General features: G+C 46.6%; 1 protein-coding gene across 4 annotated transcripts in view; it reads right to left on the reverse strand.

Annotated features, from left to right (window-relative positions):
- Nucleotides 1-23,028, reverse strand: part of LOC138453575 (scavenger receptor cysteine-rich type 1 protein M130-like) — a 500,179-nt gene that overhangs the window by 426,328 nt on the left and 50,823 nt on the right. For all 4 annotated transcript variants that reach the window (XM_069606566.1, XM_069606582.1, XM_069606572.1 and 1 more), the window contains exons 3-4: nt 14,258-14,572; nt 12,435-12,536 (exon numbers count right to left, since the gene is read on the reverse strand). In XM_069606566.1, the coding sequence (XP_069462667.1) occupies nt 12,435-12,536; nt 14,258-14,572 (417 nt within the window). The remainder of the gene's footprint in view (nt 1-12,434; nt 12,537-14,257; nt 14,573-23,028) is intronic.

The following is a 23,028-nucleotide window of genomic DNA, read 5'->3' on the forward strand; positions in this document are numbered from 1 at the left end:
GGGGTGACCATCATACTTGCCAAAGGATAAAGGCATCGTAGGCAAGTCTCCGCGGTCGTCACGATGCATTACAACCTGTTGTCGGAGGGCGGTTCTCAGGGCCTGGACCTCCATAGTTAGATTCTGTATGCTGCCACCAGTTCTTGATACTGTTCCAATGCCATGGTGGGTTCTGGGCGTTGTATGCTGTCAAGTTTAAGAACTTCCTCCCCCTCCTCCTCACCTGGCTCCTCAGAGGTATACTCTATTGGGATGGTCTTGGTCTTCTTTCGTTCCTTCCATGAAGTGGGAGTCTCTTTCTTGGGTGTCCTGATCTTCTTTTCGTGCAAGTAGGGTCTGGCCCCTCCGGAGGCCACCTTGGTAGAGAAAGAACCCTAACCGCGGGGAACCCCGGGGGGCCAGCCCTAATCCAGGGAAAAAGCACAAAGGCGGAAAAAACCCTGTAAGTTCAGATGGGTTCAATTGGCTGTAATTCTCTTCCTTGATGACCGGCAGGCAGCCGGTGTAGGTAGAATTCAAGGGAATGCTTGTTTGTGGCAATATAAATCCTTAGAGTTAGGACAGGAGTTTGATGAATAGCTGGACAAGGAGAGTCCACAAAAATAGGAAGGAGCCAAAGAAAAATCCGATAGTGAAGGTGACAAGGATATGGGATAGAGTGAGACAGTCAGAGCTTGTAGTAAGTACAGAACAAGAACCAATAAGGTAAGCCGCCAGGAAGATGCTTACGGAGCGGAAGACCGCTCAGTAAACGAAATTGAGGAGCCGGGACCGGCTGTAGAAAATAGCAAGGGCGCTGTAAAACAAAGCAACCCTTTGCAAAGTATAAGGCAAGAAGACAGAAACCTGGAAGAGTGTCCAAACAAACGTAGGAATGGAACCGGACAGAAAAGGAGGATGCAAGGAAGTAGAAAAGTAGGACGTAAGAAACAATAACAAGGCAGGAAAGTCAGGAGGTGGCAAGGATAGCAACAGATGAGGACTCGGGAGAAGCAGGCAAAGGGGGCTACAAAAGGCAGAAGGGAAGTAGACGTTCCTACGAGAAGGAACAGGAGGGCTGAAAAGGCAAAAGAAGGGAAGAGGCAAGAGAATTTCTCGGACGAAGTTTCCTCACGAACCGTAGCGTTGGTAAACAGATACAACACGTAGGTTGGTGGGAGGAGTCAGCATATAAGGACTCGTCCGCCATCTTGGGTGAGGACTGAAACGCGCGTACGGCGATCAATGCCTCCAGCGTTTCCAGACCCTCCAATCCGAGTTCCTGACACTATGCACTGCTTGCATCAACCTTAAATGTACTCAATCGTGCCCTTTTCCACCTGTGTCCCTTGCTTACTGTGCCCTTGTTAAGACGGATTTCTGAACTCTGTCCTGGTGGCGCAGAAGTTCAGAAGGCCAACCTAATTACTTGGAACAGGGTAACCTCTGGACGAGCCAGACCAATCAAGGTAGCGATCGCGGCGGTCAAGACTAGGTCTCAAGAGGGGTGAGGGTGACTGAAAGCCCGCAATGAGCACACAAAGCAAGATCGCTTACAAACTACTCCAAACAGTTTTTATATCAAAAATATATACACATTTATTTTAAGGCCTTTAAAACAATGACCGTAGCGAGAAAATCACAATATAACGATATTAAACCAACACATACCATACCAATACAATATATATACAAATACGACAGTCGCAAGCGTTATATGCACGAAATGTGTAGTCCACCTGCAAGGGAAGGAAAACAGGCAGTGCGATACAATGCTTTAGACTCAGTTCGCCTTCAGAGGCACCTAACTAGATGGAAGTCCGAGCCCTGCGAAGAGTGGAGCCTTGTGCTCAAAGTACCTGCACGCGCTGGTGCCAACGGGCAAAAGGAGAAGCTCTTCGAAGGAAGTCAGGCAGTTCAGTTCAGTGCACAAATGAAGGAGAACAAGTTCCGCGACTCAAGCGCAGCCTCCACTGTGGGCAGAAGCAGAGCGCGAGTACGGCAAAAGGGTGCTGTTTTACACAGCGGGGAAAAGCAATGGGCTCCTGCAGGAGGGCGACCAGATCCTAGCTAAACTACTCATCGGTCCCCGATGCAAGCAGACCCAGGCTTCTCCGCGTCAGTTTCAGCAGCTGGCAGGTTCAGAAGAGCAGGGAACGCCTCGTCGTCGTGTTGAGTAAAAAGACGTCCCAATCGGAGAAACCTGCACAGTTTTGTCACCACAGCAGGGCAACGGAGCGGCCGTGTGTATCTGAGCCAAATGTACACTACTCACTTCAGACTTGGGAACGCCAAGTGTACGAAGCGTGTGAGAGTGACCAGGACTCGAAATACTACACAACCTGGCGGCGGTTACAGAGCAAGACTCCCGTGTAAGCTGGTCAGTCAACTGGATGGCCCAGAGACACTTCCGAAGGCTTACTGGCAGGAGATGATGAAGATGCCGAGAATAGCTGTTCCCGCTATTCCAAAGGTCGAAGTACCAGTACAGGCCTTCTGGTTCGATCAAAGGTGAAAGGGGTTTCACAAGGCGACAGCAGTGCAGAGCAGAAGTCCTTCAGCGGGTCACCAGCGATTCCTCGGTCCAGCCTCTTGTTTGCAGGATACTTGGCTCCTGTATTCCTTCGTTCGTGAGAACTCAGGAGATCGACATGGTAGTGGTGTTTCCAGCCCCCTCTTATCCACGGTTCCCTTCGCGCCAAAACGGAGGGGACCCAATGGGAGATCCGCTCATCAACACACACACCATTCGTGGACCAATCACGGACCACGGTGGTCCCAGGCATTCACACCACCCTAGACTCTCTGGCACCCAGGATGTGTATTGGGACCAGACATCCCAGCCCACACCCTGGAGGCACACAAAAGACATGTAGAAGCCCGCGAAAGCATCCGTGTTTCGCGGGAAAGTACATGCCCAAATAAGGAAGGCCCCGGGTCGGCTCGACCTGGGGAAGGTGAAGGGAGCAAGACGGTCAGCGGGCAGGACAAAGGAGCCTCGTGGTCTGGCCATTTTGGGAGCCAGGTCACCATTTTGGGTTAAGCGCAGAAAACGCGCTTAGAACGCCAAAAGGAGCTCAAAAAACAAAAACGATCGCTGCCACCATTCCCGTCCCTGAATTACTTGCACCGATCAAATACAATCCTAAACGAGTATCAAGGGCCTGTAGAAGGCTAGAGACCCAAGAGAGCTGTAACTTAGCTTACAGTGCCCTCTTGCGTTATGTTGCACAAAAGCCGCAACATGATAAAAGAAACTACGGGAAACAGCGTTCCCCGGTACTGACTGTTTTAAGGGCATGTCAGTTTCCCCATAAGAAAGGAGCGAAAGCCCAGAGGAGTGCGGCAGAAGGCTGCACTTCTCTGGCAAAGTCAAGAACAAGGTGAAAAACAACAGCAAAAAGTTTAGGGGTTGCCACATGGAAGGAAAATTACCTACAATTACGAAATCTTTCCTAACAGCCCTCTCCTTAGACTCGATTTTACCATCCTTTAACCCCTCTCCGTTACCGTCACCTATAACCTCTTTTCCCTCCCCTTTCCTTGCTTCGCCCTCTCTTTCTCTACTCTCTTGTTATTCCACTGCTGTCCTCTTACCTCTGTCTCCCCACTCCCTTTTAGACCCCCTTCCTCCTGCCCCCCAATTCCTGCCTTTTGTCATTTGTTTTCCACAGCGTGTTTAGAAGTTTGGACAAGCTCTATATGCACAGGGAGGAATGTTGACCATGACAAATATTTCGTTATGTAATTGTGGTGGGTTAGAGTTTGGTCTGCTTGCATCAATGCAACTTACTTGGTTGGTAACCAGGGGGGTGTATTAATCAAGCCTCATGGTGAACCGTGCACAGCACACACATACTGTGGCAGGGAACGGCCGACGTTTTGCAGCCCTTTACCAAAAGTAAATGCTGCTCCTGTGCACACCTGCAGCATGCAAAGCAGCCCAGCTGAAATGTGCATAATTGAGCAGAGTTAACCTGCTGCATTCAGTTGTGACTCTTATCAATGTTTTTTGGCCACCATTAGTGAGGTTAAAACCCTTGCATAGGGTAGAAAGGGGGGCCCCCACCCACAGTTTACTGCAGTCTGTCACTGCAACCCGTGCATTGTCATTGGGTCCCTCCTGTCCAACTTTCACAATGTGTCCTGGGCTTGTGCGGTGCATGTGTGCCATTTTCGGGGAACCACACATGCACAGGGCCTTTTATTTTAATATGCATCATTCACAAATGCAATACGATTTTCTTATTTTCATCAGGCATGCCCTATGCAAATGAGGGACCTCCTGACATGCATATAAAGGTAGTGATCAAGCAGGCACTATTAAAGCGTTGGGATATTACTGCAATGCAAATGGCAAAATACAATGTGTGCAGGGGGGACACTATTCGAAATGCGGCCGCATGAATCGTGGTGCAACATGATTCCTGTGGAAATGATGAAGAGACGCTTGACGTCCTGTTTTCACTACTTGGCATGTGTCTATATTTACATTCCTATTTATATATGACAGGTTCAGCAATAGCCTGTATTCATGGTTGTGTTGAACTGTCCACAGGAAGTGCAGTTTTGAGATGCTTATAACTTTGACACCGTTCGATGAATCTTCACACAACTTTACGACACGTTAGGTCCGATTTTGCTTTACCTGGCATCCCATAAACCTGGGCTTACCAGGCAATTTATCACATGAATCGTTGCTCTAACATATAGGCTGAATCAATGGACTGATTCTGATCAAATATCTTCTTGGTATCAGCTATCACATCATGCTTTTCCTTGTTTAGCCATGTGCTTCAAATCTGGTCAAAAGTAGTCCAAATCCAATTGCTATATGTGGGGTTGCTTCGTGGACCTGCAGGGCCGTTTTAAGGGTGCTGTAGTGTTCAAGCAATTTGCATTTGCGTGCATGCAATGGGTTACACATTGTATTAAGTGGCAACCACATTGTCTGATCGAAAAACTGCCAATCTGTTTGAGTATGGGAGCATTCTTTTACAGTTGCTGCCATTGGTGTTAATGTAGGTTTCACCGGGTCTTGTAGACCCAAAACTGCAAAGCTGTTTGAAAAACAGGAACATTGCAGCACCATGAGCAGGTCGGACTGGGGCATGTACTTGTCTCGGGCACCAATGAAAAAGTGGCTGACACTTGAAAATGCCAATTCATTCCTTTTGTGGCCGACGGTTTCAATAGTACCCAAGGGTGAGTTTTTTTTTTAAAATCGAAGGTAATGGAAATTGTGCAATTTAAAGAATATGTATTCAGCAACAATGGTCAAAACGACTAGCCACATAGTGAAGTAACTCACCAAACTGGCCCACATTGGCCAAACAAGTGGCCCACACTAGCATTTTCTGTTTTTGGTTCAGGCATTGCCCTATTGCCCTATAGGCCAGTCCGAGCCTGACCCATGGGCAGCCCTGAACCAAGGCAAAGTCAAGTGTGTCATAGAGGGATGCAATATGGCCCCAAAATGGAGAGCAGGGATGGATGTCCCGAAACCCAGCTTGGATGCTGTTCGCTGGGTCTGTGCACTTATACCAGCCAACACATCACCAGAAACACTGGGGTCCACAGGCCATGCCTAGTGGACCCTTCAAGTGGTAGCCTGCAAACCCACCATGGCTAATGATGGTACCTGGGGCAAGGCCATTTCGGGTGAAGTGGCAGGAATGGGGCCTTGGACTTCAATGATGCGTAGCGCAAAGTAGCTAATGGCCTTAGCCACAGGCCATGGCCAGTAGCTCGTGTATCCAAAATGGGGGCAAAAAGGTCACTGGGCAGGACCAGTGGCCACTTCAGGTGTCCAAAGTCATGGGTGAAGGAAATATCTTTGGTAAAGCTACCACTGACCATGTCTGCCGGCCATGAGCAATAGCCGGCAGGCTCCTAATGGGGACAAGAGGGCCACTAAACCCAGCCACAGGACAGGCCTAATAGCTGTTTCAGATGGTTTGGAGGGGTTCGGCACACGGAAAAAGGCAATTTTCCAAAAACACTGGTCATTGCGCCTGGCCAGGTGGTCACATTGTGTGTCTTGTTCGGGCTTGGAATATGGCCAAATGCTGGTGCGGTCTGGGGCAGGCCAACGTGGCCACTGCCCATGGATGCAGACCATGGGCATTGTCTCTGGAACAGCACTGGCAGCAAAACAACCATTTGGCATGGTATCGGACCAGGCCCATTGGCCACTTCCATGATCAGTGGAGCCCATGACAAAGTTGCCAAGACCAGTAGCAGATGACTATACCCCGCACAAAGTGGCCAAGGCCAGTGACCTGCAGACAAGCATAGATGCAAACTGGCCACTGTGGGTAGATTGTCAAGTCCCAGTGCATAGTGGCCAACGTGCTGATGGTCATTGGCCCATGGTCCTGCAATGAGCATTATATGACCTGCTGTGACAACTTGTGGCTTAGGTGGAGACCGGGCATGAACAAAAGCTATGCTTCTGAGAAAACCGGCCAGTAGCCCACATGCCTGCAATGAGGGGAAAGGTGGCCAGTGGGCAAGAACAGAGGCCAGGACCTGTAGGCACTTTTGGTGGCTTGGTTTTACGTGGAGCTTGGACAGGGCCTTGGGCCATGGCCAGTGGCCCCAAGATCTACAATGGGGGGAAGCGTGACAGCTGGGTGTGGAACTGAGCTGATCGCAGTGGCCACTTCATGTGGCTTGTCTGGTCCCAGGGCAAGGTTGCAACTGTCTGTTGTCACAGACTATGGCCAGTGGCCCATGGACCTGTAATGGGAGCAAAGGCCACTGGGCTTGGTCGCAGGGAAGGCCCAGTGGCAAAGTTACAGTGATTGGCAGAGCCCTGGGTATAAATGAATACCATTACTAGAGCAAAGTAGTCACTGTAGTGGTTGACGAAGGCCAGAGGAAAAAGGCCTTGTTTGCCGATTGTGTGCCCCATTCTTCATTCCACAGGAGTGCGAGAGGGCAGAAGCCCTTCTTCTCCTGCACCTGAGCTGATTCCTGATAACCCACATCCACGTGTGCCCTACGTGTGCCCCTCGAGCTCCAGCATCTTTCGCCGGATTACGGCCTGAATCATTAGTTTAGTGGTCTTGCACTCATCCCTGGCGGTGCGCACCCTGCAGAGCCATTCTTTTTGCCCATCGTTGCTGATTTTGATCAGCTGTTTCCCCGTCGGAGCCGCGCCTGCACCCATAATGGCCGGCGCAATGCGGCCTCACATCGAGACTCGTTCCAGTTACTAAGCAACACATTTTATTGTCACACATCCGCCGGCAGGAGGGAGGAAGCCGACCAGTTGACGAAGGCCAGGGGAAAAAGGCCTTGTTTGCTGATTGTTCGCCGATGGGCGCCGCTTGCCGCCAAGTCAAACTATTAAGTTATCCATTCTTCCTGACCCTACCATGCTATATTTTCACCGTTCAGGACACCCTTTTGCTGCTGATACCCACCCACAGGTTTTCCTGTTATCACCTTCTATGCCGCTGAAATTATGAGCTCCTCTTCATTGACTTTCTATGACCCAACTAATCCCTGCATTAACTATCGGTATAGCTTATTTGTTGAATGTGCCTGCAATAGATACTGCCATCACCAGTCACATTTAGCCCAGCCAGCCATCTTGTTACCTGTTCTGAGGGCTATTGTTGTCATATTGCCCACTGAAGTGTCATCTGTTTCTGCCTATTGCTGATAGTTTGCCTATTGGTTCTTGCTTATACTGTGCCCATTGCACTGCCTATTGAATAAAGCCTATTGCTGATAGTTTGCCTATTGGTTCTTGCTTATACTGTGCCCATTGCACTGCGCACTGAATCAGTCTACCACTGACATCTTGCCCACAGTTTCGACTCCTGAATCAAACTACTGTTGTTATTTTTCCTACGGTGTCATCTTTCCCAACCTCCTAACCATCCTAAGCCTGTTTATTTGTCTTACCACCATGTCCTCTTTCCACAGAGCTACACTGGCCTTGGCCTCACTCCTTCCCTTAGTTCAGACAGTCACTCCTTCTTACTCTCTACCTCCCCTTCTACCCACTCTCAATCATAGACCATCCAGCACAGTACCCCCAATCACAGCAACCATTGACCCACTCAGCCCTCTCGAATGGTTACTGCGCTTCACTACACCACCCACACCACTCATCCCTCTTTCAGCCCACACCAGAAACCAGAGACTAGGCTCTCGTTTCCCAAAACACAAAAGCACCTCTAACTCAAAAAACCTCAAACATGATACTAGCAAAAACACAGCTTGTCCTATCCCCCGGAACCTTATGCCCACACTTAACAATATCACTCCAACAGCTTCAAATATCAAAGGAGCCCTTATCAATGCTCGATCCCTCATCCCCATGCCTCAGAGATCGAGGATCTTATCATCTCAAATAGCCTAGATTTCCTGGCTGTTACAGAAACTTGGCTACACCATGCAGCAGGTCCAGCACTCTCCCTAGCCCTACCAGAAGGATATACCATTATCAGAGCCGACAGAATGTCAGGCAAAGGCGGTGGAGTGGCCTTCATTGCCAAAACCCACCTGGCCCTCAGAGCTACTCCCACCTCCAGCTTCCCCTCCGCTGAGCTCCTATCAGTGAAACTCACTCTCTCTCCCACCCAAACTATACTCTTGCAACTCGTCTATCGGCCCCCCGGCCCCTCTCCCTCCTTTGAGGACGACATCCTAAACCTCCTCTCCACTCACACCAAACGTGGATCCCAAACTATCCTCCTCATAGATCTGAATCTTTGCCTTCATGACCCTAACAACCATCTTGCCTTAGCAGTGGACAACACTATCTCTAACTTGGGATTTACACACAAAATCACAACACCTACCCACTCCAAAGGCAGAACGTTGAGCTGGGTGTCATTACCCAAAATGAACCCATAGCTTGGTCAGATCATCATCTCATCCTATTCTCCATCCCATGTCCACCTCCCATTAAAGCAGCATTAGCACCCCCCTCATGCTCTAGAAACTGTCGTAACGTCACCATAGACAGCCTCCAACCCCTCATTAGCGACATCCTTAACGAGACTAAATTCAACAAGCTCGACCTTTACTAACTTGGTAGACCTTTACAACAACACTCTTAAATGGGCATTAGATTCCATTGCCCCTTTGAAACTCAGGAATGCCAAACCCTTGGCCCACCTTAATAAATGGTTCTCCCCCAAATTGAAAAGCCTCAGAAACCTTAAAAGATGTGCTGAATCCACCTGGCGCAAATCACCTACCATCAACAATAAAACTGCATTTACATCAGCCTTCGCTATTTACAAAGCAGCTATCCTTTCTGCTAAAAAAGAAACTTATAATTTCAGAATCCATAATGCCAAATCCAGCACTAAGGAACTCTTCAGTATCTTTAAAGAGCTCGAATCCCCTGCACCGCCTTGACAAGACTGCATCAAAAACACAGAATGGTGTACAAAAATCCAGAAAGCCCTTGCAGATAAAATCACTCTACTCCAAAATAAGATCAAAGCCAAAAAGGCAAGCCTTACTCTTGATTCTCACTCCACCCCTCACCCACTAAAAACCCCAAATCCCTGCACTCCCTTCACCTTCTCTCAAGTGACTCCAAAGGAAGTTGAAAACATCATAAAGAGTCTAAAACCATCCCTCTGCCAGGGAGATATTTGCCCAGCCACCATCATCAAAGAGGCAGCTATACACCTAGCCCCTCTCATCACCTCTTTGATAAACTCCTCATTCTCATCCAATCAGGTGCCCAACAACCTCAAGGAAGCGTGGGTTATGCCTTTACTAAAAAAAAACAACCTTGACCCTAATGTCCCCACTAACTAGAGGACCATCACTACCGTCCCGTTCCTTCTAAAAAATCCTGGACCGCGTGGCCTATCTGCAAATCCAGAAGCGCCTAGAGGAAAACAAACTCCTCAGACTCAGACAAACAGGCTTCAGACCCAGACATGGAACTGAGAAGGCCCTTCTAGATCTAAAGATCCAAATAGATGAGGCGAAGGATAAAAGTAAGCTAGCAGTCCTCTTACTTCTAAACCATTCTGCTGCCTTCGACCTCGTCGACCACCTAATTCTTACTAAGCACCTTAAAACAGCAGCAGCAGTCTACACCAATGCATCCGACTGGATTAAATCCTTCTTATCAAACCGGACCACAAGAGTCTTTTCCCCTTCGGCTTCAGCAGATTCAGCACTGATACTTTGTGGTGTCCCTCAGGGATCCTGTGTGTCGCCCACATTATACAATATATTTACGAAGCTACTCTTTGACCGTCTGGACAACTTGGGTGCCATCTACACCAACTATGCAGATGACACCCAAGTCCTCATCCCCCTTACTGGCTGTTACGACCATGATTCCAAATTGCTAAACAACATCTACAGCGAAATGCAAGCATGGATGGCCACCAACAGTCTGTGCCTCAATGACGACAAGACCGAGTTAATGATCGTGGGCACTCAGGCACGCCTGAACAAACTAGACACCAGATACACTTCTTTCGGCATTGACGGTAACAAAATCAATGTGTCCAAAGAGATAAAAACATTGGGGGTCTACCTTGACTCAACTCTATCTCTTAGAAAACAGGTCAGCAGTGTGGCCTCCTCCATGGCCTACACTAACAAACTGATCTACAGTTGTAAATCTTATCTATCCACAAGCAGCTGTCTAACGCTAGCTAGAGCACTCACTTTATCTAAACTTGACTACTGCAATACACTATTCCTTGGTTCCTCTGAACAAAATCTAAATAGGCTCCAGGCACTCCAGAATAACTCACTGAGAGTTGCACTCAGTCTACCCAGATCCTGTCACATTTCCACTCACAGACACAACGCCAATTGGCTGCCCATCCGTGACAGAATCACACTACGCACCTTGGCCATCACGCACAAATGTCTCACAAACTCAGCCCCGAAATACTTGGCAGACAAAATTTGTAAACACAAACCTACATGTACCACCAGATCTTCTCTCTCCCATAGCCTGGTGGTACCAAAGTTCAATCTCAAAACTGCCGGAGGAGCTAGCTTCCCTGTCCAAGCTGCCAAATGATGGAACTCCATCCCCATCCCTCTTAGACAGGAACCTTCCTTCCTCTCCTTTAAAGCCAGCATATAAAAATTGGCTGAGCAACATGCCTCATCACTAAGACAACATAAATTTGTTGTCTGTTCATTGAATAGGCACGTTGTCGCTCTTCATCTGCTGTTTTACCAGTTGACTGCACCTCTTCTCCTGTTATCCGACCCACGTTCAACCAGGGACCCATTTATTGTCTTCACACCTGACTGTAATTTGCCTTTCTGCTTATGTATGCAATTTGTCTGCCTTCTTATGTGTGTAACCCTAAGCTTTCAAGCGCCCAGTTACCTCTGGGTTTGGTGCGCGATGTAAATATTAAACAAATACAAATACTGGTCATTGCTGGAATTCATGGCCAGTAGATATTTCAGATGGCTTGGTGGGGGCTATGCTCTGAGAAAAGTCCCTACTGGTCATTAAAACTGGGGCAAAGTGGCATTAGTCCTGCCCAGGCTCAGTGGTGTTGGCGAGACAAGGGCATGCCTGAACGTCATTTCCTGAGAACAATGTTTACTGGCCAAGGACAGAATCCCATCGATAGGCAATTGATACAAAATTCCCACTAAGACTGTGGCCTGGGAAAGTGACCACTTTGGTTGGATTGGCAGCACCTGTGACATGGCTAAAGCCCATACCCGGGTCGAAAAGGCCACTGTCATAGCCAGTGGCCCATGTATCCATCAGGTGACTTGGCAGGGCCTCGAGAATCACTGACGTCTATGACCTGTTTAAAGTGGCCACAGCCTCAGGCATGGCCAAAGGCCCTGACCTGGGCAAAGTGTTGAAGAGGCGCCAGATCATGCCTAATTGTTATCTTATAATTAGACATTTGTTTTTTTTTAAAACAAGGGGTATTCCAAATACTACATGGTTCTACTGTTAACACCATACTCATAATGAGATCCTTATCCTCTGAAAGCATGGACTATATCTTGCCAGCTGCATTTTTGGGGGTCTTCCAAAGAAATCTGTCCTTGTATCTGGCATATTCAAAGTGTCGCTTCCAGACACCTCCTTTTGATCCTTGACCACAATTACAATACGCTTTTATTTCACCAGAGGTAAAACCACATAGAGTAAGATCTTCTAGTACTCAAAATCATTCTTGATCATTAGCCAATACGTTTTTCTCTGCTCCCCCGTCTCCTCAAGAAAAAGTAGGGGGCAGATCTACACATTTTTTCTACTACTGCACAGGCTTCTTAAAGCCCACCACAGAGTATGAGCTGCAGGTTCAATTCTAGTTAGATTTCCCTATCTCGCTTAATACATTTTTCTGGGGAGACAAGCATCTGGTAGATCATGCAATATCTTGTCTGAAATTGAAATATGACATAACTCAAGTTCTTTGAAAGTGCAAAGCCCCTTTCGAGTCTTTTCGTCTTGCTTTACTCACCAGTGGGAGGCACGGTGGCTTGGAAAGTCACTCTTTCCTCTGTTTCATCTTTGTCCTGAGATTCTGTAGGTGGGGTGAAATCTTCCGGAAAGGTGGTTGCAGCTTTATGGAAAAAAGACAAGCCGTTAGTAAACAGTAACTCACACTCAATCACTACTTGCCTTGTTTATTCTAAGATGCAGTGATTGCCTGCTGCACCGAAGTCCAAGCCACCTCTAGCAAGATCACCACCATGCCTGGTCATCCTGACACGGACATTATCGATGGAATGTCAAGTGCCTCCAGCAAGATGATTTTTTATTTCAACAAAGGGAAAACCATAGAGAGTAACATCTTCTAGACCTCAAAGGCATTCTTAATCGAATGCCAATTCGTTTTTCTCCGCTCCCCTGTCTCCTCCAGAAAATGTGGGGGACTGATTTGCCCACATTCTCTACTACTGCATACACCTCTGAAAGCCCACCATGCCTGGCAGTATGAGCTGCACGTTTATTTTTATTTATATGTCTCACTCTTGCAACATATATTTTTCTGGTGGGAGCAGCTTCTAGTGGATCAGGTCGTTTTTGGATGAACTGAAAATATGCAATTATTCAAGTTCTTTGAAAGTCCAACATTTTTTTAGAGAGATCTGTCTGTGTGAAAAACACAAAGGATTTCAGCCTATAGAAAACCTACAAACTTGGCTATTACACAAACATTTCAAAATGGAAGATGTAGCTTTGCTCAAACTTTAAACATTTGAAAGATTGAATGGGGAGATTCGATCTGAAAGGTGGCTACCCTTTCATCTCAATCAAAGATCATCACTTGAGCTTCCTCGTGGCCCTCCGAGGGACAGATATAGCCAAGGCAACATATGAGCTTACACAAGTCACTGAACACCCAATAACACTGTGTAATTTCAATTTCTAAACCTGCATCATCCAATAAAACGAGCTGGTTCATGGCTAGCAATACAAGCCCACCAATCCTGCATGATGATTCTGAGTTAACAACTCACAATAACCAATCTGGTTGACTTAGTAAAAATGAACATGCCAATTCAGCCAATGGCCTTGGCAAATTTAGGTAAAACATTTGCTTCTCCTTGACGTGTGCAGAAATCCATTAGGTACAGCTTACCCCTAAAGAGGCTTGCCCTCTGCGCTGATGTCTGGGGTAAGTCCTGCTTAACATACTATTAATAGGACATGCCAATTCAGCTAAAAAGTCACTCATGCACACCTCCACCTAGTTTGCATCAGTGGAAGGTCACCTCCAAAACAGTGATGTGCTGCAGGTATGTAAATTGGCTGAACATCTAGCTTGTTGTCTATCGACCCAAGAGTAACAGCTCTGAAGGATGCAAAAACCAGCCCCATACTATTTTCACTCTCATTGGTGACCGTCAGTGGGTATAGGATGACATCCCTGAGCCTGGAGCATTAGGGCATGTTCTCCTTTCACCATTAATAATGCATAGCTGTGTGGCTCTGATCTGAAGGTGAACTACCAGTGATGGCTACTAGGTGGCGCTGTGCATGTGTGGCTTTTATTTAGCTGCAATGGCCTATTCTACTATCACATTGCAGGTAGGATGTTTTTCCTGCTTTTTTCAAACCCACCATAATATTTATGGTGAATGGTAAATTATTATTATTATGAGTATGCTGTTCTTAATTTCTATAATCTGCTATAATCTGCTCTCAATCACCTTCATGTCATTTTAAACTTGTCCCTCAAAACCTCAGCAGGTGTTCCAAATTGTCCCCAAAAACCACTTTTGGAAGGAGGACGCTCTACAATCGGACATGCCATCCTGCAAAGTAAAGCGATGGTACCTGAACACACCACGCTCGCATCTTCGTCGTGGAGGCAGTCATGCCTACCCCACGGAGGGTGGTGGCACTCCGTCAGGGATAATTCTGTACCTTTGCAGTTGACATTGTATAGCCAGATTCTGCCTGTCCCCAGGCCAAAAAATGCCCCCGGATATGCTCGGAGGGCAGTGCCACATTTCAGTTCTCTGCATACCACCTGAGCGTCCTTTAGGTCCCAGTCGTCGTCGCACACTGTGCCCCACTGCCTCTGGTGGTACACCTCTACTCTCCCGACACATCGATTTATCCCGCCAACCAGCCGCAGCAAAGGCTTTCCTGCAAAGAATGATGGGAAGAAACACTGCATGTTAATGAAATGGAAATTCATCATATCATTCTAGCATGAGGACTCAGAGTTAATGTCTTTGTAGTCCCCTAGAATTGATGTCACAACTTACTTATTGAATTATGTCAAGAAACCAACCTCAGTGGATGAAAAAAAAAAAAAAAAAAAGAAACCAACCTCAGTTAGCAGGCAGGGATTCATATATAACTGAGAAATAGGGCTGAGTTAATTAATGAGAGGACAGCTGCACTATCCAAAGACAAAAGTAAACTTCCCAATCCCTGTAACATTTCCAAAACACCTACAGAATGCCCATTATCATTTGGTATCATATGGAATTGTCTACCCACATTAAGCAAATGTACTGCCTATTATAAAAGACCTCGGACTTCAGTGCTTGCATGAAGCACCTCTTCCATGGGCTAGGGTGTTCTATATGGCACAAAACCTCTTACAGAACTGTGATGGTGTTTCACTGTACATTTGGGGTACATTATTCTGCATAATGCCATTGCGGCAGCTGGTGGTATGATAAATTGCATGATCGAAGATAGGGGGCATTAAAAATGTCGCAAAACCCTACAATGGTACAAAAAGAACATAACACTCACTTTCCAATTCTTGTTATTTTTGTTATGTGCCTTTTTGTTTTTCAGTGGTGGAAATTCGGTGATTAATAGAAATGAGAGTGAGAAGGTAGCTCACAATTCTGGAAAACACTTGGCACAGATTTTATCCCATCAATAAGAGCTAAACACCTATGCCTTCTTAATCCCTCCTCAATTTTTTAAACAATAAAGATTGCATTCATTAGACATAAGGTTACGTTTTTGCAGATAAATGAGAATTCTACACTTCTCTCTCAGCACATCAACCTTGTGTGGCCAATGTTGTCTATAATTTCAAAGACTTCCAGTACGAACATGTTTTAATGCAATATTGGTTCCACAAGAGACCCTTTCCCTGTGAATTATAAGCAGGCCTTAAACTCACGTTAAGTGTTTGAGCCCAAAAAAGGACAGCTTTATACAAGAGACACTGTTGCATTCGTTTTTAGCTCAATCCTATTGCTCAGCATACAATGTACTTCTTAAAAACCGATAGCAAGACAATTATCAAGAGTATACATTTAAGGATAGCATGTACAGTAGTTATAAGAAATTTAATAGAGGTTGTAAATAAAATAGAGTTCCCATTATGATTAAGCCAGACAGATACCTTTTTGTCTCTTCCTCGGTCCAGTTGGATACACATCATTGTCTACCCTCAGCAAAGACAATTTCAAAGTGCAAAGATTTAAATCACCCCAATATTACCAGTTATAAATGTAAATACATTCAATAAATAAAATATATAGCTTAAAGTACATAATTTAAGGTGCAATTAGGCTGTGCCCTCACTTTTTCTTCTTTAAGGCCAAGCTATAAAATCTGCGAGCCCAAATACCATCTTCAGCAAAGCATTTCTGCGGATTTTGCATGGATTAGATTCTGGCTATAATTTTCTCCAGTGAGTTGGTCATATGTGCTTTAGGCAAACTAGACCTCAGATATTGAAGGATGGGCTGTCAGGATTAATCAGGTGAGTACAAAGGCATCGAATATGGCAAGGGAAATGTGCACAAATTTGCACAGTGAATAACCTTGAATCAAACAACGTGCACACAAGAACCACGACTCATATATACTAAATCCCAGGAGTGCAGATAGAGTGAAACAAAAATACCAATATATGAAAAGGGATGTGGGGTAAGCACTTAGAACCTCCTTATGACTGAAAGGAAAGTCGGCAAACTCCTTACCCACTATGCTATTACAGATGCTGACAGCGCTAAGCCCACGTAGAGGGCAAGCAAGGACAGGATATGTGTGCTGACACTCTGGATGATACTGAATAAGGAACTTAGAAACAGTACTCACGAGAACCGGAAACACCACTTGAATGTCAGTAAACCCACAAACCCAGTTGATCAAACAGGGACCCAGAAGGCTATAACAGCAATGGGTGGAGGATAACTAAATACCTAAGACCTAAGTCAAGGAGCAAGTAGGAATTGTGATAAAAGAAATAGTGAGGAAAACAAAAGGCATTCACACAGAGACTAGTTACAACAGCACCCCACACCTAAATAATCAAATGGGAAATAAATGCCGAAGTGAAATGGAAAACATGGAATGGATCCCAATAGAAAGTAAGGATCAGGAGCAGGGAAAATGATATCACAAAAGGAAACCTTTCCCACCCATCCAAGGAGAAAAGGCAGGAAGCTAAATCTAAAAAAGGAAAGACTAATGCATCAAGTTTTTCAGTAGCAAAGGACAGCATCAAAGAAACAGAAAACACAGGCAAATTGGGCTGCATCAAAGGGTAAAGCACAGAGAAAGGCTGCCTGCAGACAGAGGAAGACAGAAAGGGAAATTCAGAAAGCAGAAATCAATTAGCACATGAATCCGAAATCCAGGGCGGAGGAACAAGAAACAGGAACTAGAAACTAAGCACAAAAGCTAGGAACAAGGAACAAGGGACTAGTCACAACAGGAACACTGCAACGATGACCAGCGCTGGACTGAAGTAAACTGAGGCTTTTAAAGCTGCTTAACGAGCACACCCCTCAGGTGTGCCGCCTGCTGCACCTGCAGCCACAGGTGTTGCCTATCCTCCACCCAACCTTGTCCTGCAAGGGAGGAGGTGAAGCAGTGAGCCAGGCATTCTGGGAAGCATAGTCATTTGAGTAAAGTAGCTTGCTGGCTGCCAAAAACCTGGAATGGATCCAGAAGGGAAGTAACTTGGAAAATAAGGTTTTAGCGCTCCCAATTCATCACAGCACTGTAGCATTAGGTTCGGAGGAAATGTCCAGTAGGGAATAAACCCCAAAACATGCCCCCAAGTGGCGGGAACAGGAGCGAAGGGAGCGAGTCGTGACAGTATACCCCCTTCCACGGCCGTCTCCAGGCGACCGTCACCCGCACAAAACATCTTCCTTCTATGATAGGAGCGCTTTGTCTTTGGAGGTGGCACTGATGGAAACGGTGGCCTGTGGGCAAAAGCAGATGGACTGGAATGAATAGAATCAAGCTGCAGTCTAGAAGAGTCATAGGCAGGCTTCTGGTGAGGAAGAGACTCATGGTTCGAAGAAAGGCATGAAGGACTTGCAGGACCTGAAGCAGAGTTGGAAGGTCCAGGAAGCTCAGTCACTGGGAGTGGACACTTATAAGTCTTTGAGGAGGGAGGCAGGCTGGTGCAACATGCCTTAGACAATGGTAGAAGCCCTGTTAGCCTTTCTGCCGAGAGTGGACTCGCAGGAGGTGAGGAAACTGCAGGTTTCAGGAAATGTTTATGTTCAGAAAAAGAAGGTGGCGGCCGAGGTAGAGGTTCAGATCCTTTTCTGTCATCCATCTGGGAAAAGTCTTGTGGTTGAAAGTGACTAAGGTTTGACTGCATATGTTTTATGCCTTGGAGGCCTGGAAGTCCTATGGGTTGTTCGAGGCTGGCACTCCCGGTGACAGTTGTGTAGCCACCTTGTTGCAGGGACGTTTGGCATACTGATAGGAGTGATAGACGCAGTACTTAGTACATCAGGCACACTCGCAGCAGGAGCAATAACAGGCACATCTTGAACTGCAGCAGTCATTCCCTTCCTTTGGCTACTAGCACCCAACTGGTGCTGCTGCTGGGGGGCCGTGCCCGTCCCTTCCCTCTGGCTCATGTGTGATCCGGCAACAAAAAAGCTGTCAAGTGGCTGATCCGAACCGGACCCCAGATACGAACCACCCAGCCCGCTATCCTGGTCGGCTACTTGTTCGGTGACTGGGCCGTGGTGGATGGTATCCGTCTCCCTCTCGTAGTACTCCAGGCAAGTCCAATGGCCTCGCATGTAAGGCTCTCCCGAGTCATGATCCAGCTTGATGTTTCTGAAGTGAGAGCTGGCAGAAGTTTCAGACTCAGATGTTGCATCTTCGGGAGGCTCTGATGCTACAGTCAAGCAGTTGGGAGAATTGTCTTGTGAAAAAGGCAGGCAATCTGGTGATCCCCCTGAAGCATACAAAGGGCCGGCTGGACCTTCATCGGTAATAAATGGTTGGGATTCAGGAGGAATCTCTGGAGCAGAAGAATATGCAGCAGGATCTGACAGTGTAGACAGGTACACCTCCGATATTGGCCGCGAGGGTGAGCAGGATACAGGTCTCTCATGAACTGAAGCCAAACTAGCAGTAGGCTCTGGGACCGAAGACATGCACTTAGAATGTACTACCGGAGGCTCCATGGCTGAAGGATAATCTGCTGGATGAGTCACTGTAGCCGAATACAGGCATGCCAGAGGAAATTCTGAGGCTGAAGGCATGCAAGCTGGAGCCATCTCGTTAGCTGAAGACAAACTTGTCAAGGTCTTTGGCACTGACCACGTACATGATGAAGGCTCTTGAGTGAATGGCAGACATGGCAGTTGTTCATTGATTGAAGACACGTGTGTCAAAGATGACTGCAGAGCTGTGGACTGGATAATAGAAGAGTCAATGGTTGTAGGAGGACAGACTGAAGTCCCAGAAGTCGACAGACACATTTGTGGCTCAGAAATGGAAAACACCTTTAGGGCAGTTGACTCCTTGGCACCAGTAACCAAAGACTGAGCTGTACCCCTGCAGTCCCTCTCCTTAGTGGATGGCACTGAGTCTCTTCCTTTGTAGAAGTCAATATCAACCAGAGGAATCACCATAGTAAAGTCTCTGTTAATCAGGATTTCGTCAATTGTCCATTCCTCTGTTTTAGCTTCTGAAAGTGGCAGATTAACAATCAACAGTTCAGGAATCGTCTGCCAGGTTTTTGGTTCAGTATACTGTGGAATTATCCCATCAAAATCTGAAATCTGTACTGTCTCTGACTGTTCGTTGTGACACAAATTGGCAGAAGGAAGAGCGAACACAGAGGTAGCATCGTTTTCCACATCAACTTGAACGTCTACTTCAGTCTCAACAGCAAGATCAAGGGCAGAACCTAAGCCTACAGTAGTGACTGATTCTGTGTATGCCACCATTGTGGATTGTATTTGGAAATCAGAAGCATGTATGTGTTCAAGCTCAGAATTATGGCAAACTGCTACACAGGAAATATTAGGTAAAGGAGTGGCTTGTAAATCTTCAGCTAACTGCAATCCCTGACAAACAGCAGAACAATTGTCAGAAACTGTGCCCAGATTAAGCGCTGTGCTAGAAGAAAGACTTTCACTCCCAATAGATCTAACATATTGACAAATATCATGGTTTACCAAAGTCTCTGCACTCAGGGGCTGAACAGTGTTCACTTCATCAACATCAACGGATAAAGTCTGAGGTGTATTCAGTAAAGAGTGCAAGGTCTTATTCTCCTCTTGTAAAGAAATGAATTCTTGTCTTAACTCCTCAAGCTTAGCTCTTAGCATGCCCTGCATTAACTGTACATCACTATCAGTAGGCACAGGGGGAGGCATAGTGGCATCAGGGCTGGATCCTGCACTAGCAATCTGGATGTGCAGCGATTGTACATTGTCATCTACTGCTTGCAGGTTCTGAGATTTATACTTTCTCTTACCAACTTGGTCTGTGTTTCCCTTAAGCAAACTATTGACATTAGACCTCTTGGCATTAGGGACTACAGTATGTACTTGTGCAAAGGAGTATGCTTTAGACTGAGGGTAGAAAACAGAAATTATGCAAGGAACCCCTCCATTCTTTATGTTTGTACCATGAAACTGTTCAATCTGAGGTGAAGCACAACTGGAATCATGGGGTTCAACAACAGAGGTACTCTTGTATAGTAAGTCTAAAAGTGTGTTGTTTTCTGCTGCTAAGGCTTGTGCTGACATAGAATCTGGATCAGAATAAAAGACAGAACTAGGATCAGGCAATGTAAGATGTGCCATCCTGTGGGAAAAATACTCTGCACGTAAATGCCCATTCATGACAAGGAGTTCATTTAAGTCAGGACTAGTCATTTGATTGTCACAGGTAAATGTAGGGGAAGCTTTCTGTACAAACTTGTTAGAGGCCTTGCTGCCTTTCTTTCTTAAACTTGCCATATTCAATGGGAATTTAGGGCTGGTCATTCTGTCAGGATTAATCAGGTGAGTACAAAGGCATCGAATATGGCAAGGGAAATGTGCACAAATTTGCACAGTGAATAACCTTGAATCAAACAACGTGCACACAAGAACCACGACTCATATATACTAAAACCCAGGAGTGCAGATAGAGTGAAACAAAAATACCAATATATGAAAAGGGATGTGGGGTAAGCACTTAGAACCTCCTTATGACTGAAAGGAAAGTCGGCAAACTCCTTACCCACTATGCTATTACAGATACTGACAGCCCTTAGCCCACGTAGAGGGCAAGCAAGGACAGGATCTGTGTGCTGACACTCTGGATGATACTGAATAAGGAACTTAGAAACCGTACTCACGAGAACCGGAAAGACCACTTGAATGTCAGTAAACCCATGAATCCAGTTGATCAAACAGGGACCCAGAAGGCTATAACAGCAATGGGTGGAGGATAACTAAATACCTAAGACCTAAGTCAAGGAGCAAGTAGGAATTGTGATAAAAGAAATAGTGAGGAAAACAAAAGGCATTCACACAGAGACTAGTTACAACAGCACCCCACACCTAAATAATCAAATGGGAAATAAATGCAGAAGTGAAATGGAAAACATGGAATGGATCCCAATAGAAAGTAAGGATCAGGAGCAGGGAAAATGATATCACAAAAGGAAACCTTTCCCACCCATCCAAGGAGAAAAGGCAGGAAGCTAAATCTAAAAAAGGAAAGACTAATGCATCAAGTTTTTCAGTAGCAAAGGACAGCATCAAAGAAACAGAAAACACAGGCAAATTGGGCTGCATCAAAGGGTAAAGCACAGAGAAAGGCTGCCTGCAGACAGAGGAAGACAGAAAGGGAAATTCAGAAAGCAGAAATCAATTAGCACATGAATCCGAAATCCAGGGCGGAGGAACAAGAAACAGGAACTAGAAACTAAGCACAAAAGCTAGGAACAAGGAACAAGGGACTTGTCACAACAGGAACACTGCAACGATGACCAGCGCTGGACTGAAGTAAACTGAGGCTTTTAAAGCTGCTTAACGAGCACACCCCTCAGGTGTGCCGCCTGCTGCACCTGCAGCCACAGGTGTTGCCTATCCTCCACCCAACCTTGTCCTGCAAGGGAGGAGGTGAAGCAGTGAGCCAGGCATTCTGGGAAGCATAGTAATTTGAGTAAAGTAGCTTGCTGGCAGCCAAAAACCTGGAATGGATCCGGAAGGGAAGTAACTTGGAAAATAAGGTTTTAGTGCTCCCAATTCATCACAGCACTGTAGCATTAGGTTCGGAGGAAATGTCCAGTAGGGAATAAACCCCAAAACATGCCCCCAAGTGGCGGGAATGGGAGCGAAGGGAGCGAGTCGTGACATGGGCGAAAGAAGAAGACACGGCCAATGTTTTGGGAGGAAAGTAATTACCATTGCAAGACACAGATTTATATAATGGGTTCTATTCCAACTGCTGGTCAGGGTGGCCATGGGAAGAATCCTGAGTTTGAACTTGATAGGCAAGTACCCCAATATTTCGGAGGTGCATTTTTCTAAACCAGTCTTTACATTGTAATTCTGTCATCCGCAATCGCTACCGCGGGTGGCGGCTCCTTCCACGTTGGAGGCTAACCGGCAGGTAGAGCGGTATAGTCCCTTCTTTGTGTCTAGTATTGATTTGTGGCCAATCACAGCACTGCCGGGAGTTTACCTGCCCTTCAAGCCCGGCAGTCGCTGCGTTTCAACCTATTGCTGGCCCTCGCTCCAGCGGCTCTGGTTCTTGCGCTCCCCCAGCGTCTTGCCCTCTGCTCGCCTCGGCGTGCGGCGGGTCTTCTCTACCTGTTGGCCGTTTTTGTTTTCAGCAGCGGCCTCTCTTTTCACAGCCTCTTCTTTGCCGATCCCTCGGCACTTTCCTTCTCGTCTCGCCGCTCCGGCGGCGGGCGTTTTTTCTTCTCTCCTCTTTGCCGCTTTTTACCCGCGGCTCTCCAGTTTTCTCTTTTTTCTGTCTGTTGCTGGTTTTTCTCTTCTTTAGTTTCTCCCCATGCCTTTAAGGTCCTTGGGCCGGTAGTTGTTTAGGCTCCCTTCACCTCTCATTGGTGTCGCATTGGGCTTCCCTCCCGTGTTCTACCCTGCGGACCTCGCATCTGCTTCCAGTCCTACAGATTTCAATCTTGGATCTCCACCTACCTCGTTACCAGAAGTATCCTAAGGGTTTTTTCCCACGTGTGGTTTTTTTTACCCTTTGTCCGGCCTGATCCCGGAAAAGGGGCCCCAGGACGGCTGTATTATCAGCAGTCACTGTGGCTTCTCACCGAGACAGGCAAGTGCTACCTAAAAAAGAAAGGGACTATCTGAGCCGGCGGAATCTACGGAACACAGGCCACTCTG

This window comes from Ambystoma mexicanum, chromosome 1p, assembly GCF_040938575.1.
Source record: "Ambystoma mexicanum isolate Mex_15411 chromosome 1p, UKY_AmexF1_1, whole genome shotgun sequence".
Classification (NCBI taxonomy): Eukaryota; Metazoa; Chordata; class Amphibia; order Caudata; family Ambystomatidae; genus Ambystoma; species Ambystoma mexicanum.